At 41.4% G+C, this 14,889-nt stretch overlaps 1 protein-coding gene across 1 annotated transcript; it reads right to left on the reverse strand.

The window, feature by feature from the left end:
- Nucleotides 1–1,134: 1,134 nt before the first annotated feature.
- On the reverse strand, nucleotides 1,135–8,852 carry PGRMC1 (progesterone receptor membrane component 1). Its single transcript, XM_036304857.1, has 3 exons — nucleotides 8,432–8,852; nucleotides 4,970–5,125; nucleotides 1,135–2,411 (listed from the first exon to the last, which is right to left on the reverse strand). Exons 1-3 carry the CDS (start codon nucleotides 8,754–8,756, stop codon nucleotides 2,308–2,310), a joined length of 585 nt encoding a protein of 194 aa, XP_036160750.1. The 5' UTR covers nucleotides 8,757–8,852; the 3' UTR covers nucleotides 1,135–2,307.
- Between the last annotated feature and the right edge of the window lie 6,037 nt (nucleotides 8,853–14,889).

The following is a 14,889-nucleotide window of genomic DNA, read 5'->3' on the forward strand; positions in this document are numbered from 1 at the left end:
TTCTTGAATTGCCTTTCACATAAAATGGCTTATGAATATGTGAACTGGATGTGTAATGTCTTTAGATTCAAGTCCTAACTTACAATAATATCCTTTTACATGTAGTCAGTACAATGTTGATTTAGTTCTGAATGGAGGGAAATCAGGCTATTTGGGATTGAAGCTTTAACCTGGCATTAGACAAACCCATTTAACTTTGTAAAATGAGTAGCCTAATCTTAACATCTAAATGAGATTTCAGGCTGCAAAGGTGGCCCAAGTTCGTCTCCCACTCCCTCCCCCAAAGCATATGGTGGTAAAACAGGTTGCTTGTCACAAAACGGGCAATTTATTTGTTGAATGAAATCTAGTTGAGGAAAAGGGCACATTTAAATAAAAAAACAGGTTAATAATATGGTTTAATAACAAAAACATGCTGTGAGCCCTCTTTCATTCAGGGACTACATCTCTTATAAGAAAACTTCCAACATTAAACATTAAAAGGCCAAAACACTAATATTCAGAGTAATCATTTGTATATGTTTATACAACTGATATATGCAAATCTGATATCCCCCTTTTGACATGAAGTGAATGAAGTTTGCTACTCTAAGGATTCTTGACTACTTAACTGATCAGATGGTACATGAAAACAAAACTTTGCCTGGTTGGATAGCTCAGTGGGTTAGAGCATCATCCCGATACCCCAAGGTTGCCAGTTTGATCCCTAGTCTGGTCACATACAAGAAGCAACTGATGAATTCATAAATAAGTAGAACAAAAAAATCAACTTAACAAAACCTTAAAACTCTACCTTGGCATTTGGTAGCAATCCCTTCAATAAAATTATCCCTTTATATCCTTGCTATATAAAGACCTAAAGCAGAGGTCTGCCTTTGAGTTTAGAAAGTTCTTAAAGAGGCAGAATTTGACAAGTCACAAAAAATCAATTCAATCCACTATTTCTTAACAGCTGGTATTTGGTATGTGGTGGGAGGCTTCTATGAAGTTTTGTCCCTTTATTTGTTTCTCCTGAAATACAAAAAAAAAAAAAAAAAATCACTCAAAAGGGAAAATCTTAGTATTTAAGGTAAAGTGATTAATCTGGTTCCTTACATTTGTTTTTGTTTTTTTAAATAAAACAACCCACCACACTTTATTGGGTAAAACCATTTTATTAACTGACCAAAGCACTTCATTTTGTTTTCTGATTTGAGGTAAAACCATTAAACATGGTTCACAAGAAAATACAAGGAAAATACTATTCAACTACAATTACAAGAGTTTGAAACTTCACTAGTTGTTCACATAACACAAATTCATACAACTGTACAGTCTACTTAGCTAAGTTTATCGTTAACCATAAGACCAATATCAAAGACCTAGACACTTGACTACTACTCTTGCAGTGGCTCTAGTTTTGTGACAAAAGAGTTAACTGTTACCACTTTATGAATATACTTTACTTCAAAAACCACTTGGCTAGTGATGTGCACTGTTTTCTCATTATTCAGGGGGGTGTGAAGGCTCTTAGTAGAGCAATCACCTGATCTACATGCCCCTCATGTCAAATCATGTAAAATAACCATTGCTCCACCATGAACATGGAGACTGAAAAGATAGCCCTATAATGTTCTTCATGTATTTAGATTTTTAGGCAAGCCAGCTGATTTTCCCCAAAGCTTCCTTTTGAATGTTCAGATCATGTTTTAATCCTCACTATAGAGAACAGTTAGTGAAGGTGTCCAAGTGTCTGAACAATGATGCTGTCTAGAAACAGTGTATTTCTTCCAACTAAGCCCAGCTTTGAGATTTCATTTTCTTACTGGACAGCTCTCTTTAATAAATATCAAAGCCTTTGGGACACTGCAGATTTGCTTTAGAGATGGAATTCATGCAGTTAAATCCATTGAGAAGTAAGGAATTTGCTGTCTTTAGAGAACATCATGACTAAAAGTTGATCCTTTGTTCTCAGTGCTTGAAGGACTTTGCACATTTTGCATTTCTACGTATTTGGGGGAAATACCCAAGTCTTACCTATCTTTTAGGAAAAACAAATTTAAATTCAGCCTGTACTAACTACAGATAGAAGAAAAACTACTAACATTTGTATTACAGCACTGCAGTTCACTTTCTGCATTTATGACACACAAACATCATGCACTCAAAGAAGTTAATTTTTTCAGTGTCACTAGTGATGTTAATTAAAAAAATTTACAGCAAGTTCAAAACTTTTCTAAATATTGAAATCACCACATTTTAAAGACAGACTGGAATGTTACAAATGATTCTGCAAAATACAAAAATAGATATGCATCCATGAATGCTTTAATCGTTTTTCCGAGCATTCTCATCTTTTGGTTCTTCATCATCCGAGTACACAGTGGGCTCCTCTCCCTCCTTCAGCAGTTTGCCCACGTGATGATACTTGACTGGATAGAAAAAACCACAAATGGTCAAGTCACTACCATATTTCGTGTTAAAGTATTGATTAGAGGCCTACAATCTACTTAGCAATGTGTTGGGCTTCTTAGAGTTTTGTTCAGAAGACAAATATAAAACAGCAACGTCTGACAGAGTGTGCAATGAGTATACAAATGAGTGTACAAATGTTTAGAAGGCTCATTATGAGGTAGTTAGAATATGCTTTCGAAAATGTGCAGAAGGATTTGGGTAGGAAAACACCACATACAAAAGCATGCAGGTGAGACTGAACATACCTGGGAAGCAATAAAGAGACCAAGTTGGCAGGAGTAGAGTAGGAACAAGGTTGTCTAAGCAGTGTGGGGAAATACTATAAAGGATGTGGAAAGCCAGCCTGAGGAGTTTGGACTTCTATATGTGGCAAAGGGCACTGAAGGTTTATGACAAAGGTAGGACCAGGTAAAATAGTGCTTTGGCAACAGTGGTATCGCTGTGGTGTTGAGGGGAGATGACAGTAAAGGAGAGACCAGAAAAAGGGTGACCAAGAGGCCAGCAAGGGTGCAGAGGACCAAGAGTCAGGAGTAGGGGGGTGTTGGTGTGGGAAGGGAAAGGGAAGAACATATGGTAATTTAAAGGATAACTGCAAACATGAGTTAATGAAGTGAAAATTGGAGATTCCATGGACCGAAATGGGGACTCTGGAGAGGAACAGGATGGATTTATTACAAGGACTGGATAAATTAGTATTGGTAAGCAGGTCCTTGGAAAACCCTGATAAAGTTCAACCCAATTGTGAGGATAGAAAGCATATTGTAGGGAGTAAGGAGGTACAGAGAGGAAATGAAGCAATGCTTAGGAACAACCACTGGTTGTTTGACAGTGGAGGGAATGAATGATAATATCTAGTGGATGAAGATGATAGCAGGAGATGAAAATTTTCCCCAACACGAGGAAAAAGCTATACGATGTTAAAGCAAGTGGTAAAGGAGGCATAGCACTGGAGATGTTGGAGAAAACAGATTTAAGAGGATATACTGGAATGCAAAAGACTTGGGAAGAGATGGAGTCAGCAAACCACCACCATAATGGCTGTTTTCTTGTGGCCAAGCTAACACAGGGTTAAACCATCTCCATGTCAGAGGCCAAGAGGACAGAGCCTACTCTTTCCGAATATGGGTAGGAATTAAAGGAGTACCAACCTGTCTAACAAGGTAATCCGAGCTGCTTTTGTGTGAAATAATCACCAGGATCAACTGGAACTTCCCTATCTGAACATATTATAAAGGTCCCTAGGGTGCTTGGGACTGTGCAAGACAAATAAAAGCTGCGGGTGCTTGAGAAACATGCCTTAAGGGGAATCCACAGCAACCCTGAAGCTGAAGTTTCACAACAGCAATTGGGACTAAGCATAGTTCAAGGGGGATGGGAACCACACTTTTTACCCCACTGATGAAGGCAAGCCCTAGAAAATAGAGCTTTGTAAGTTATAAATTACAGCTCATTGGTTTCATATAGAAGAATCTATTGTTTCAAAGGCATCTTGAGGATGCAAAAATGAGGGACTATGTTAGCTAAATTATGTTTTCCATGTAAAAAGACTTGCCTCTAGCCTTGAAAGCTACGCTTAATCTGATTGAGATCCAAACTCTAAAGGTAGAGCCTTATCTGACTAATTATTAACTAAGAACTCTCTCTGAAGTCAGCATTAGTTTCAAAGAAAATGGTTGGATTTAGGGGAAAAAAAGCAATATAATCAGTAATATTTAACTGATTATAGGGAACAGCAATTAGAAAAATCACATTTTAAATGAAAAAATTCCTTAAAGAAATGATCATGGTCTTTATATACTGTTTCAAAGCTGGGAAAGATTATTATCAAATTATTAGCAATGAAATATTGCTAAAGGTATCTTTAAACATTTAGGTTTGACAAAAATCAATTTCTCAGTGCTCAAAATTTGAACTTAACCTCCAAACTTACTTCTCCTCCAAAGACCTCAGCCCATAGCAAAAGCCAGGAAACAAGTGTCTCCGTTTTTTTTTTTCTTTTTAAAAATGCAGACACCGTTGTTGCTGGCAATATTATAAGCATCATTTATTTGTAGATGAAGCCTATATTTAGGCTCAGTTAGATTCAAAGAGAAGCTGTTTTATAGAATACAAGTCTCCTATTCTTTAGCAGAAATGTGGGTTGCTTTTAAACAGTAAGCTCTACAAGAGAGGGCTTATGAAAACCCCTCTTTCTGTAGCCATGATGGCCGCTCGCCTTTCCCCTCATATCAGTCACCAAATCATAGTGTGGAATCTGTGCAAACCTTTCAAAAACTAAAAAAACCAGAAACCCGAGATTCCATAGAGAACAAGCTAAAAATTGGTATGCAGTCATGGCAAGTGACTCAGCACTACTGCAATTACTTCAAGCCATGAACTTGATCCGTCCAAGATTCAGGAGCCTATCAAAATGCTCCCCAAGTTTCAGGTTATTTAGTAATAACTATTGGACTGCTGTGAATCCCATTACTGGTCGAAATTTGATCCAGCCACAACTTAAAAAAAAAATGCTTACAAGTGAACTGAGAGTCCCAGTCACTCAGGGTCTCCTGCTGGGCAGGAGTGAGGTCAGAAAGGTCATCATACTCATCCTTCAGAGCTTCCTTATCCAGGCAAAATGTGGCGAGGCCCCTGGATGCATCTCTTCCGGCAAAGACCCCATATGGCCCCTCTTTAAAAACAAAACAAAACCAAAGACAGAATCTTTATTAGACAGTCAATTTCTCTGTGGTTTATACACAGAAAATGGCTTCCTTACCCATCAACATCAAAAGCCCCTTTTTGGAATATCCAATTTCATTTGGAAACCATAAGTGATGTTGATACTTTGATCATTATGTAGTGGATACTACAAGGCCTGTTGTTATTAAACTTATTTAGATAACTAAAACAATCAAAATATTATACATTACCATCCATTTCCTGTGATTTTTCAAATAGCTAATAAAAAAGCCATAAATGATGATCTCCCGGGGGGCTGGTAGGGACTAATACAAGATAATACTAAGTACACGGGTCACAGTTCAGCTTTAGGAGATTGAAAACAGAGCCTGGCTCTGTTCTAGGCACCGGGGCTACACCAGTGAAAGTTATGGTTTCTTAAGATAATAAACACCAAGGTTTTAGTAAATCAGAATATTTCCTTATAAATGTCGACAGAGATCTTTGGTTGCAAGAATGTATTAAACATTAACATGTGGCATCTGCAGGATAAATTCTTTTATGAGATTATTAGTGGTTCAGAAATCTATCCACAAGTTACATAATCTTCACTGTCAATAAAGATGAGGTAGAACAGAGATAATCTCTGTCACTCTGTTTTTGGTGGGCTTGAAGGAAGATTAAAAATCCTAAAATTTTCATGGAAAATAGAGGAATCAATACCTCAAAATAATTCCACCTAAGAGAGTAGTGAATCATTGTGTAGGTACTTAAAGTGGATATTTACACTTGCTTAAATATTGTACAAATAAATGCAAAGAATCCAATGTGTTTCCACAAAGGTTGATTGAGCAGCAAACCTGACATTAAAGTTTGTAAAAGTATGGGTCAAGTTTCAATATGGCCTGGCCAGTTGAAACCTCAATCCACCAGGATTTTTTCTTTTTTACAAATTAGATGAAATTTATGCTCAACTTTGAAATGCAAGTAAGATTCTAAAAAAAATGGTTATTTTAAATCGTGATTATTAGTATATGCTACTATTTCCACCAGAGAAGGTTAAAAAAAAAACCTTCATAGTTTTCTAATAGGAATAGTAGCACCTAGTGCTTAAAAATAGGCCAATTGTATTGGTTTGGACCGCACCATTTCAGAAATTCACAGAAAACCACAGTCTGAGAGGAACATTAAAGGACTTTGAAGAATGTGTATTAACTAGAATGTAAGCTCCATGAGCAGAGATTTGTGGGAGGCTGTGTGTGTGTGTGTGTGTGTGTGTGTGCGCGCGCACGTGTGTGTTCACTGCCATAGTCCCCGCACCTACAAAAGTGCCATGCATAGGTGAGGCACTAGAATGAAATGAATAATTCCTAGGAATCCTTTGTAATATGAAGTATCCTTTCCACACATTGTCACATATTCATGGGCTTACAGGATGAGAGTGCAGGGTAGAGACTTAGAGATCTCACAGGGGCCATCATTTTAAAGAGGGACAACTAAGGCCCAGAGAGAACAATGCTTGACACTGGGTCACACAGCTGGTCAATAATCCAACCAGGGCTCGAACCCAGGTTGCTTGACTCCCAATTTTGTGCTTTTTGCACAGGCCTACATTCCGCTCAATGACTTTGCAAACTAAAATCATATGATGATGCCCCACATGCTTGTGTTTTGACTGCTTTATGGTGCAGCTCAGTAATAACAGTTTAAACATAATTTACATGATTATGTTTATTGATAATGCCTCTAGGTGTGCCACCATAAGTGACAAATAATATAGGTGTGGTCTTCAAATTATTTTGATAGTTACATGTCTGCAGAAAGTATATCTTAATGATCCACAAGGAAAAACTGCTAAATGGGAGAGTTCCTTAATTTTAACACATCTGATTTTGATTAGTTGGACTGGGAGAGTAAAACAAAGTGGGAGTGGAGAGGGCCAGATTGCTGCCTTCTATACTCTTCTCTCTCCATGGCAGCAGGAAAGAGAGTGTGGGCAGTGTGTATATACTCCCAGAGCTCCTTGGTTTTAGAGGAGTCCATATTGGAGAAGCTAAAATCTCTTCTTCCTCCACTGCAAATATGTATTCTATAAAACCAGGCTGCATCTCGAATTGGCCTGGAGAAGTAGCATGTTAAATGTAGATTCCTGGGGATCTTTCATTGTTATGGTGATTAGGCCAGAAATCCATATTTTTCCTCAAGCTCATCAGGTGATTCTGATTCAACTGGGCTTGAAAGGCCTCATCTCTAAGGCCCCTTCAAGCCTGCCCCTTCCAACAGCTCTGCAGTCTTCCACCCTCATTTCTCTTCTGGTTGGCTTTTCCTGAATCCCCACACCCAGTAGCCTTCATAGCCCTACCCCCTTTGTTTCTCAGGATCCTCCCACTTCTCCCTCCCTCCATTTTTAATTTTTTTGGCTTCTAGTCCTTTCTCTCCTGCTATAGACTACTGTATTACCTTCTCATCTTACTACATTCCCATTGTCCGCCACATTTGGCCTTTATTCCTCCCTCACCCAGCTCCCTTCTCCCTAACGAACTTCCCTTGTTTATCTTCCAGCTTTTCCCTGTCCGCTAAACACGGAGTGCACACACATACCAAACACATGCACAAACATACTTGACACATGCCATATTCCAAGCGTCCGCACGCGCACACACACACACCCACACGCTCCCAACAAGCCACATACACTGAGTATGCACACACAGCGCACACTCACATCACACCCCCACGCACCATGCTTCTACCTGCTGCTAATCCCATCTCCCTTTCCTTCTCCCACACCCTCGCATTCCACCATGGCTACTCCTGGCATCAACGGCCTTTACGTCCTCTTCAAGGCTGGGCGTCCCTCCTCCCACTGCCCACCCCCTAGGCCACCCTTAAGACAACACCATCCCCTTCTTCCAGGAATCCCCAAATCCGATACCTTCAAAACTCCCCAAACACTGCTTTCTGCTGTATCCCACACACACCCTTTCCAGCCGCCCCTCCCCCCGTCCATTTTACACCCCCCCCCCCCCGGGCAGCTTAAGCGCGTCAGACTCTCCACACACCTCCACCCGGGCATTGGTAGGGGCGGGGAATCTGGCCCCCAGAGGCCTGCAGCCCTAGAACGCCTCTCGACCCCCGCCTCCGCCCCGGGGGAAGCCGCTCAGCCCCCACCGCCCGCCTCTCCTCCTGCCCGCCCTCACTAACTCCGTCGCCATTCCTCCCCGGGGGCGCTTCACTTTCCCCTCGCCCCTCCGGGCTCATCCCCGTGCCGGGCCCCCTTCTTTTGTTTCTACGTCCCGGGGGCCAACCGCCTTACCAGGCCCATAGAACTTGCGGCCTTTGGTCACGTCGAACACCTTGCCGTTGATGGCCATGAGTATGCGCGGGTCCTGGACGCCGTCGAAGCATCGCAGCTCGGCAGGGGTGAAGTCGCGCCGCTTAAGGCGGGGCAGCGGGGGCGGCTCGTCGTCGTCGCTGTCGCCGCTGGCCGCCGGCTGGTCCCCGCGCACGATCTTGTACAGCAGGAAGATGCAGAGGCCGAGCAGCAGCAGGTTGAGAGGCGACGTGAAAATCTCGTTCAGCAGCCCGCTCTCCAGCTCGCTCGGTTCGGCGCCCGTCGCCACCACTTCCTCGGCAGCCATGATCGCTGGAGCAAAGGTTGGGCCGGACTTGGGAAAGCTCCGGAACTTGAGGCTTTCTCCACCCTCTCTGAGAGCTAGTGCGCGCGGGGCTCGGCGAACAAGGACTAGGCAGGGGAGGAGGCGGGGCCAGGAGGGGAGTGGGCGGGGCAGAAGTGGGCGGAGCGTCCCAGCCTGGTCTGTCTCGAAGCTGCTGACGCGCGGCGCTGGGCTGAGTCTGGCTCCGCCTAGCTCAGGCCCCCCATCTTCCTGTGGAGCGTGGATCCCCTCCCCCAGTGGGATCCAGCCTCCTCCACTGCTGAGATAACTGAGCCCACCCCTCAGCTCCACCTGCGAGGCTCCGGACCACTCCCGATGCCATCCTCTCGCTCACCACGATGCAGGGCGCAGCCCTCCCGAGCACCCTGCTAGCTCCTGACACACCGACCCCCTCGGAGAGTCTTGGCTCTATTGGGCTCTGTCTGAGGACGACCCCTCCCCCCTCCCGCCTCCCCCCCCCCCCCCCCCCCCCGCCACCTGATGCGCGCCAAACACCGACTCCATTTCCTAGCTTCGGGCTTCTCTCCTGCCTTCTATTTCAAAGCCTCATGTTTTCCCAGCCATCCCCCAGAACAGTAGACTTTCTCATAGGAGACAGAAACCTCACTCCTTGAGCTCCCTTTTCCACTTTCAAGACCCAGCCCCATTTTCACTTTGGGAACCCCCGTTTGCTCTCTTTGACGGCCTTTTTCCAATCCTCCCCCCAGATGCTGTGGGGCAGACACCCCCAGGATTGCTGAAGTCAGTGCACAGCCCCCCTGCTGACAACTCTCCCAATATCTGGGGAAACAGATCAATCGCCAGATTTACTCTGGAAACTCTCCCAATATCCGGGGAAACAGATCAATCGCCAGATTTACTCTGGAAACCTAAAACCTTTTACAATCACTAATTTGCTCAGTCCCAACGCATCAGCAATCTACGTTCTGTCGCTGCTCTTTTGTGTGGTTGGAACGCGGGGTGGGGGGGGGGGCGGCTTAGAATAATGAGGAAACTTTCTTTGTTTGTCAGCGTTCTTCTATTTGAGCTCTGTCGAGCTACCCTTGGCAGTCACAACAACTCTGTATTGAAGTCCAGAGGAAGGCTGGCCTTTGGAATGATCCTAGGTTTGGTTCCTTCTTTTTCTAGGTATTTCATCTGGCCTTTGATGTGCTAAAGGGCTACACTGGAGCAGGCCTTATGGAAGCTGTCTATCCCCTTTAGTCTTTTCTGACCTTCTTTATTGTGGCCGGGGGAGGGGAACCTAAGAAAGGATAGAGGGGGGCAAATAATTAAAACCAAGCCATGCTCACATCTGCAGCCCAGAGCTGTACTTTCCCCTCAGGAATTCTGTTCACTTGCTCATCATTTACCACCACCCCCCCTTCCCAACACACAGGAGACTTGAGAGAATTAGCTTCTTACCTCAGAATTCTCAAAGTTTCTGGCACAAACTGTTTCTATCCTTGCCCTCACCCACCCCATCTTCTTAAATCATTTAAAAGTTCATGTGAGCTTAACAATCTCTAAATCAACCCACTCATCCTCCCCCCACCTCCCCAGATCTAAATTTACAGTTATCTGAAATGGCCCTCAGATCTTTTGTCAAAACTCTGCGATTTAATCAGCCCAGCCGGAGTGGCTCAGTGGTTGAGCGTTGAACCATTAACCAGGAGGTGATGGTTGGATTCTCTGTCAGGGCGCTTGCCCAGTTGTGGGCTTGATTCCCCGGTGGGGGACGTGCAGGAGGCAGCTGATCAATGATTCTCTCTCATCATTGATGTTCTATCTCTCTCTCCCTCTCCCTTCCTCTCTGAAATCAATAAAAATGTATTTTAAAAAGCTCTTCAATTTAATCAAAGAGAAACAACCTCAAACTCAAGGCTGTACTAAGGATCTAATTACCTTAAACACACACACACACACACACACACACACACACACACCTGTATGGCCAAGACATTTTTACAAACCAACAAACTTGTGAAAAATATTTTTGTTTGCAATCAATATGACAAAAATGTAGATCTCTTTTAAGAGCTCATTTTAATTTATAAGAAAATCCAGGAGATTCTAGTCAATAAATGGGCAAAAATAGAAATAAGTAGTTCACAGAGAGGGGATAACAATGGTGAATAAGCATATGAGAAATGTTTAGTCTTGCTAGCAGTGAAAAATGGAGATACCACTGTCATTGACAACTTTCCCATAGGTGAGATAAAAGAACAAGGATGATAAAAAATGCTAGCAAGAGAGTGATGATAATCTTGTCACACTATTGGGGGGAGTAAAAATTGGTATAACCTTTTGTTAGTCATAAAAGTATTTTCTATCCATTAATTCCACTTCTAGAAAGCTATTGTTTGATCCAGGAAGTCCACCTCAAGGAATCCACTCCAAGGAAATATTCAGAAATGCAAACAAAGATTTAGTTACCAAGATGCTCACTAGAGAATCATTTCTAATGTGGAAAAACTGGAAAGAACCTGAATGTTCAACTTTAAGAAATAGATAATTAATTGGCTTGAATTGTGACAAAACCATAAAATGGTGTATGATACAACCATCCAAATATTATTATGACATGGGAGAATTACTTTTTAATCTTAAAAGAGCAAAACAGGATACAAACTATGTACAGCAGGGGTCCTCAAACTACCGCCCACGGGCCACATGCAAATACGAATATTGTATTTGTTCCCATTTTGTTTTTTTACTTCAAAATAAGATATGTGCAGTGTGCATAGGAATTTGTTCATAGATTTTTTTTAAACTATAGTCCGGCCCTCCAACGGTCTGAGGGACAGTGAACTGGCCCCCTGTTTAAAAAGTTTGAGGACCGCTAATGTACAGTATAAACTCAGCTATGTAAAAATAATGCATAAAAGGAAGCCTGAAAGGAAACATGCTAAAATGCTAACTGTTGTGATTGTTAACTTCTTTATACTTTTCTATATTTTCCACAATGAACATATGTTACTGTTAACTTCAGGGGGGAATAGTTTATTATTTCTTTTCTGAAAAACTGTAGAATGGTAATACATGTTCATTATAACAAACTTAAACAATACGTATGTGTATAAAGTAAAGAATGAAACTCATCTCCCTCTCCCACTCCCCAAACAATCTTTAAATCTGGCTCACACATTAGCAGTTTGGTTTATATTCCTGCAGACATATCTCTCTCTCTCTCTCTCTCTCTCTCTCTCTCTCTCTCTCTCTCTCTCTCACACACACACACACACACACACACACATTTTTGTTCTACCAAATTGGGAAATTCTTAAAATAATAAACAATTCATCAGTTTTTATTCTAACAAAGAGAGGCACAAAGTAAAAAAGAAGAAGTAGAACAAGCCATTAGCTCCCACCCATATAACCCCTGTTGGAATTTTTCAAAGTCATACTCATTTATTCCTAAGGTGTAAAAGTCAAACTCTAGAAAGATACAAAATACAAATTAAAGCCCCTCTGCCCACCCTTGATTCTCGCTTCTCAAATGCAACCACTATTAAAAGTGGGAGATATGTCAGACAGAGAAAGACAAATACTATGTGATATCTCTTATGTGTGGAATCTAATAACATCAACAATAACAACTCAAAAGACCACAGAGTGGCCTGGCATGGCTCAGTAGTTGAGCATCCACCTATGAACCAAGAGGTCACAGTTCGACTGTCAGGGCACATGCCCAGGTTGCAGGCTTGATCCCCAATGTAGGGCATGAAGGAGGCAGCCAATCAATGATTCTCATCATTGATGTTTCTATTTCTCTCTCCATCTCCCTTCCCCTCTCTGAAGTAAATAAAATATTTTTTAAAAGAACAGGAAAAAAGGCCACAGAGTGGAATGGTGGTTACCAGGGGATAAGGGGTGGGAGAACTGGAAAGTTGTTGTTTAAAGGTTCCAAACTTGCCGAACCGGTTTGGCTCAGTGGATAGAGCATCAGCCTGTGGACTGAAGGGTCCTAGGTTCAATTCCAGTCAGGGGCATGTACCTTGGTTGTGGGCACATCCCCAGTGGGGGGCGTGCAGGAGGCAGCTGATCGACCTCTCTCATTGATGTTTCTAACTCTCTATCCCTCTCCCTTCTTCTCTGTAAAAAATCAATAAAATATATATTTAAAGGTTCCAAACTTGCAACTAGTAGGTAAATAAATCCTGGAGCTCTAATATACGGTACAGTGAATATAGACAATAAAACTATTATAAATATTAAATGTACTAAGAGATTAGATCTGAATTGCTTCCACCAGTAGAAGAAATAATTATGTGACACCGACAGAGGTGTTAGCTGACTACAATGTCAACCATATTGCAATATAAATTTGTCAAATCAATAGGTTGTACACCTTAAACTTGCACAATGTTACATGTCATTTAAAATTATATCTCAATTTTTTTTTAAAGCAGGGGAAATCTTTTTATAGCAGGCTGGGGAGATTTATAATTTTCATTTATCACAGTCCAGAGTCCATTCTGCTACAGTCTATAGTCCCTTGGAGGGGTAAGAGGAAAGGACATCCTGCTTCACACAGAAGGTAGGAAATGTTAGCAATTTAAAACCTCAAGAAGTGATTCAGCTTGAAAATATAAATGCTTTCAAAGCAGATTTGACATTAAATAAAGTGGGCTCTTAGGTAACACTGGGATGCCGAGATTGCTGAAGAAAAGCATCCCACCATTCTGCCTTATGTCACTATATTAGGTGGAAAGGTCTCTTCCAGAGTGGCAGTTCTCAAGTTCTCTGGAAGTGAGCAAGGTGACGAGTCCTTCAGAACATGAGAGTTGCATTTTACATGCTCGTTGGCTTCAAATCAATTTTCAAAGCCTACGTACTTGACCTGAGGACTACTTATTTCCCAAGATATATGTTAAGTCTTCTAATCTTTCTGAAGTTCTTGCCTTCTTTAAATTATATTCAGAGGTTTTTAAGGGCTTTTAAAGAGAAATAAGACAATTGGCTGATTAGCTAGAAAATGTGGGAAGTAATTAAACCTCAGCAGTAATCAAATAAATCCAAAGGAACATATTAACAACATACCATTTGTCATTATTCATATCAATGGAGCATTTTTTTGCCTTTTGTTTCTTAAAGCTCTTTAAGAATGGCAATACTCAGTGTTGGCAAGCATGTAGCAGGAGGAGCACCCTGACAAAATGCTGGTGAGAGTAAAATTTCTAGAATAAAAGATTCATTCTGTTCACCAATGTATTTAAGCCCTTAGACCATCTCTGCCATGTATTAGGTGATTAATAAATATTTGTTGAATTAAAGTATATTGTAAATGGATACAGAATTTCTAGAAAACCCTTTTAGCAATATACATCAAGAGCTTCAAAGTATTCATAACCTGTGACCAAGGAATCTAACTTCTAGAAATTTTTCCTAGTGAAGTACTCAGAGATTTGTTTGGAAAAACCACAAAACATAATATATAGCAGCAAAAAAACTGGAAGCAATATAAGTATACAAAAATGTTCCCATCTCACTCAGAGTAAGAGCCCAAAGTCTTTATAGTGGCCTGCAAGGCTCTACAGAATTTTTACTGCCTCACCCTACCCTTACCTTTAGGAATTTAGGACCTCGGTTTCCCACTTCTTTCCTTCATCACTCTGCTCCAGCCACAGTGGCCTCCTTGCTGGTTCTCAATCAGGCACATTCCAATTCATCTGTATCTGTGATTCCTTTTGTTGGACTACTCTTTCCCAGATATCCTCATGGATCATTCCTTCACTGCTTTCAAATCTCAAAGCACACTCCTTCAACTCTCCATCCCTTTCCCTGGCTTTTTTTTTTCTGCTATCACATTTACTGCTTCCTAATATACAATATCATTTACTCACCTATGGGTTACCTCCTCCAACTTGAATATAAGCTACATGAGAACAGAGATTTTGTCTATTTCTCTCACAACTGTATCCCCCTCTACTTAGAATAGTGCTTAATAAATATTTGTGGACTTGAATTGATTTGAATATGAAAATCCATTATTTTAAATATATATGCACAGAAAAAAATCTGAAGGACATACAGCTAAACAGAGTTCACATTTTTAAAATATGAAAAATAAAATTCTAAAGTTGTTGCCCTAACTGTTGTGGCTCAGTTGGTTG

Source organism: Myotis myotis, unplaced genomic scaffold (assembly GCF_014108235.1).
Source record: "Myotis myotis isolate mMyoMyo1 unplaced genomic scaffold, mMyoMyo1.p scaffold_m19_p_4, whole genome shotgun sequence".
NCBI classification, from domain to species: domain Eukaryota; kingdom Metazoa; phylum Chordata; class Mammalia; order Chiroptera; family Vespertilionidae; genus Myotis; species Myotis myotis.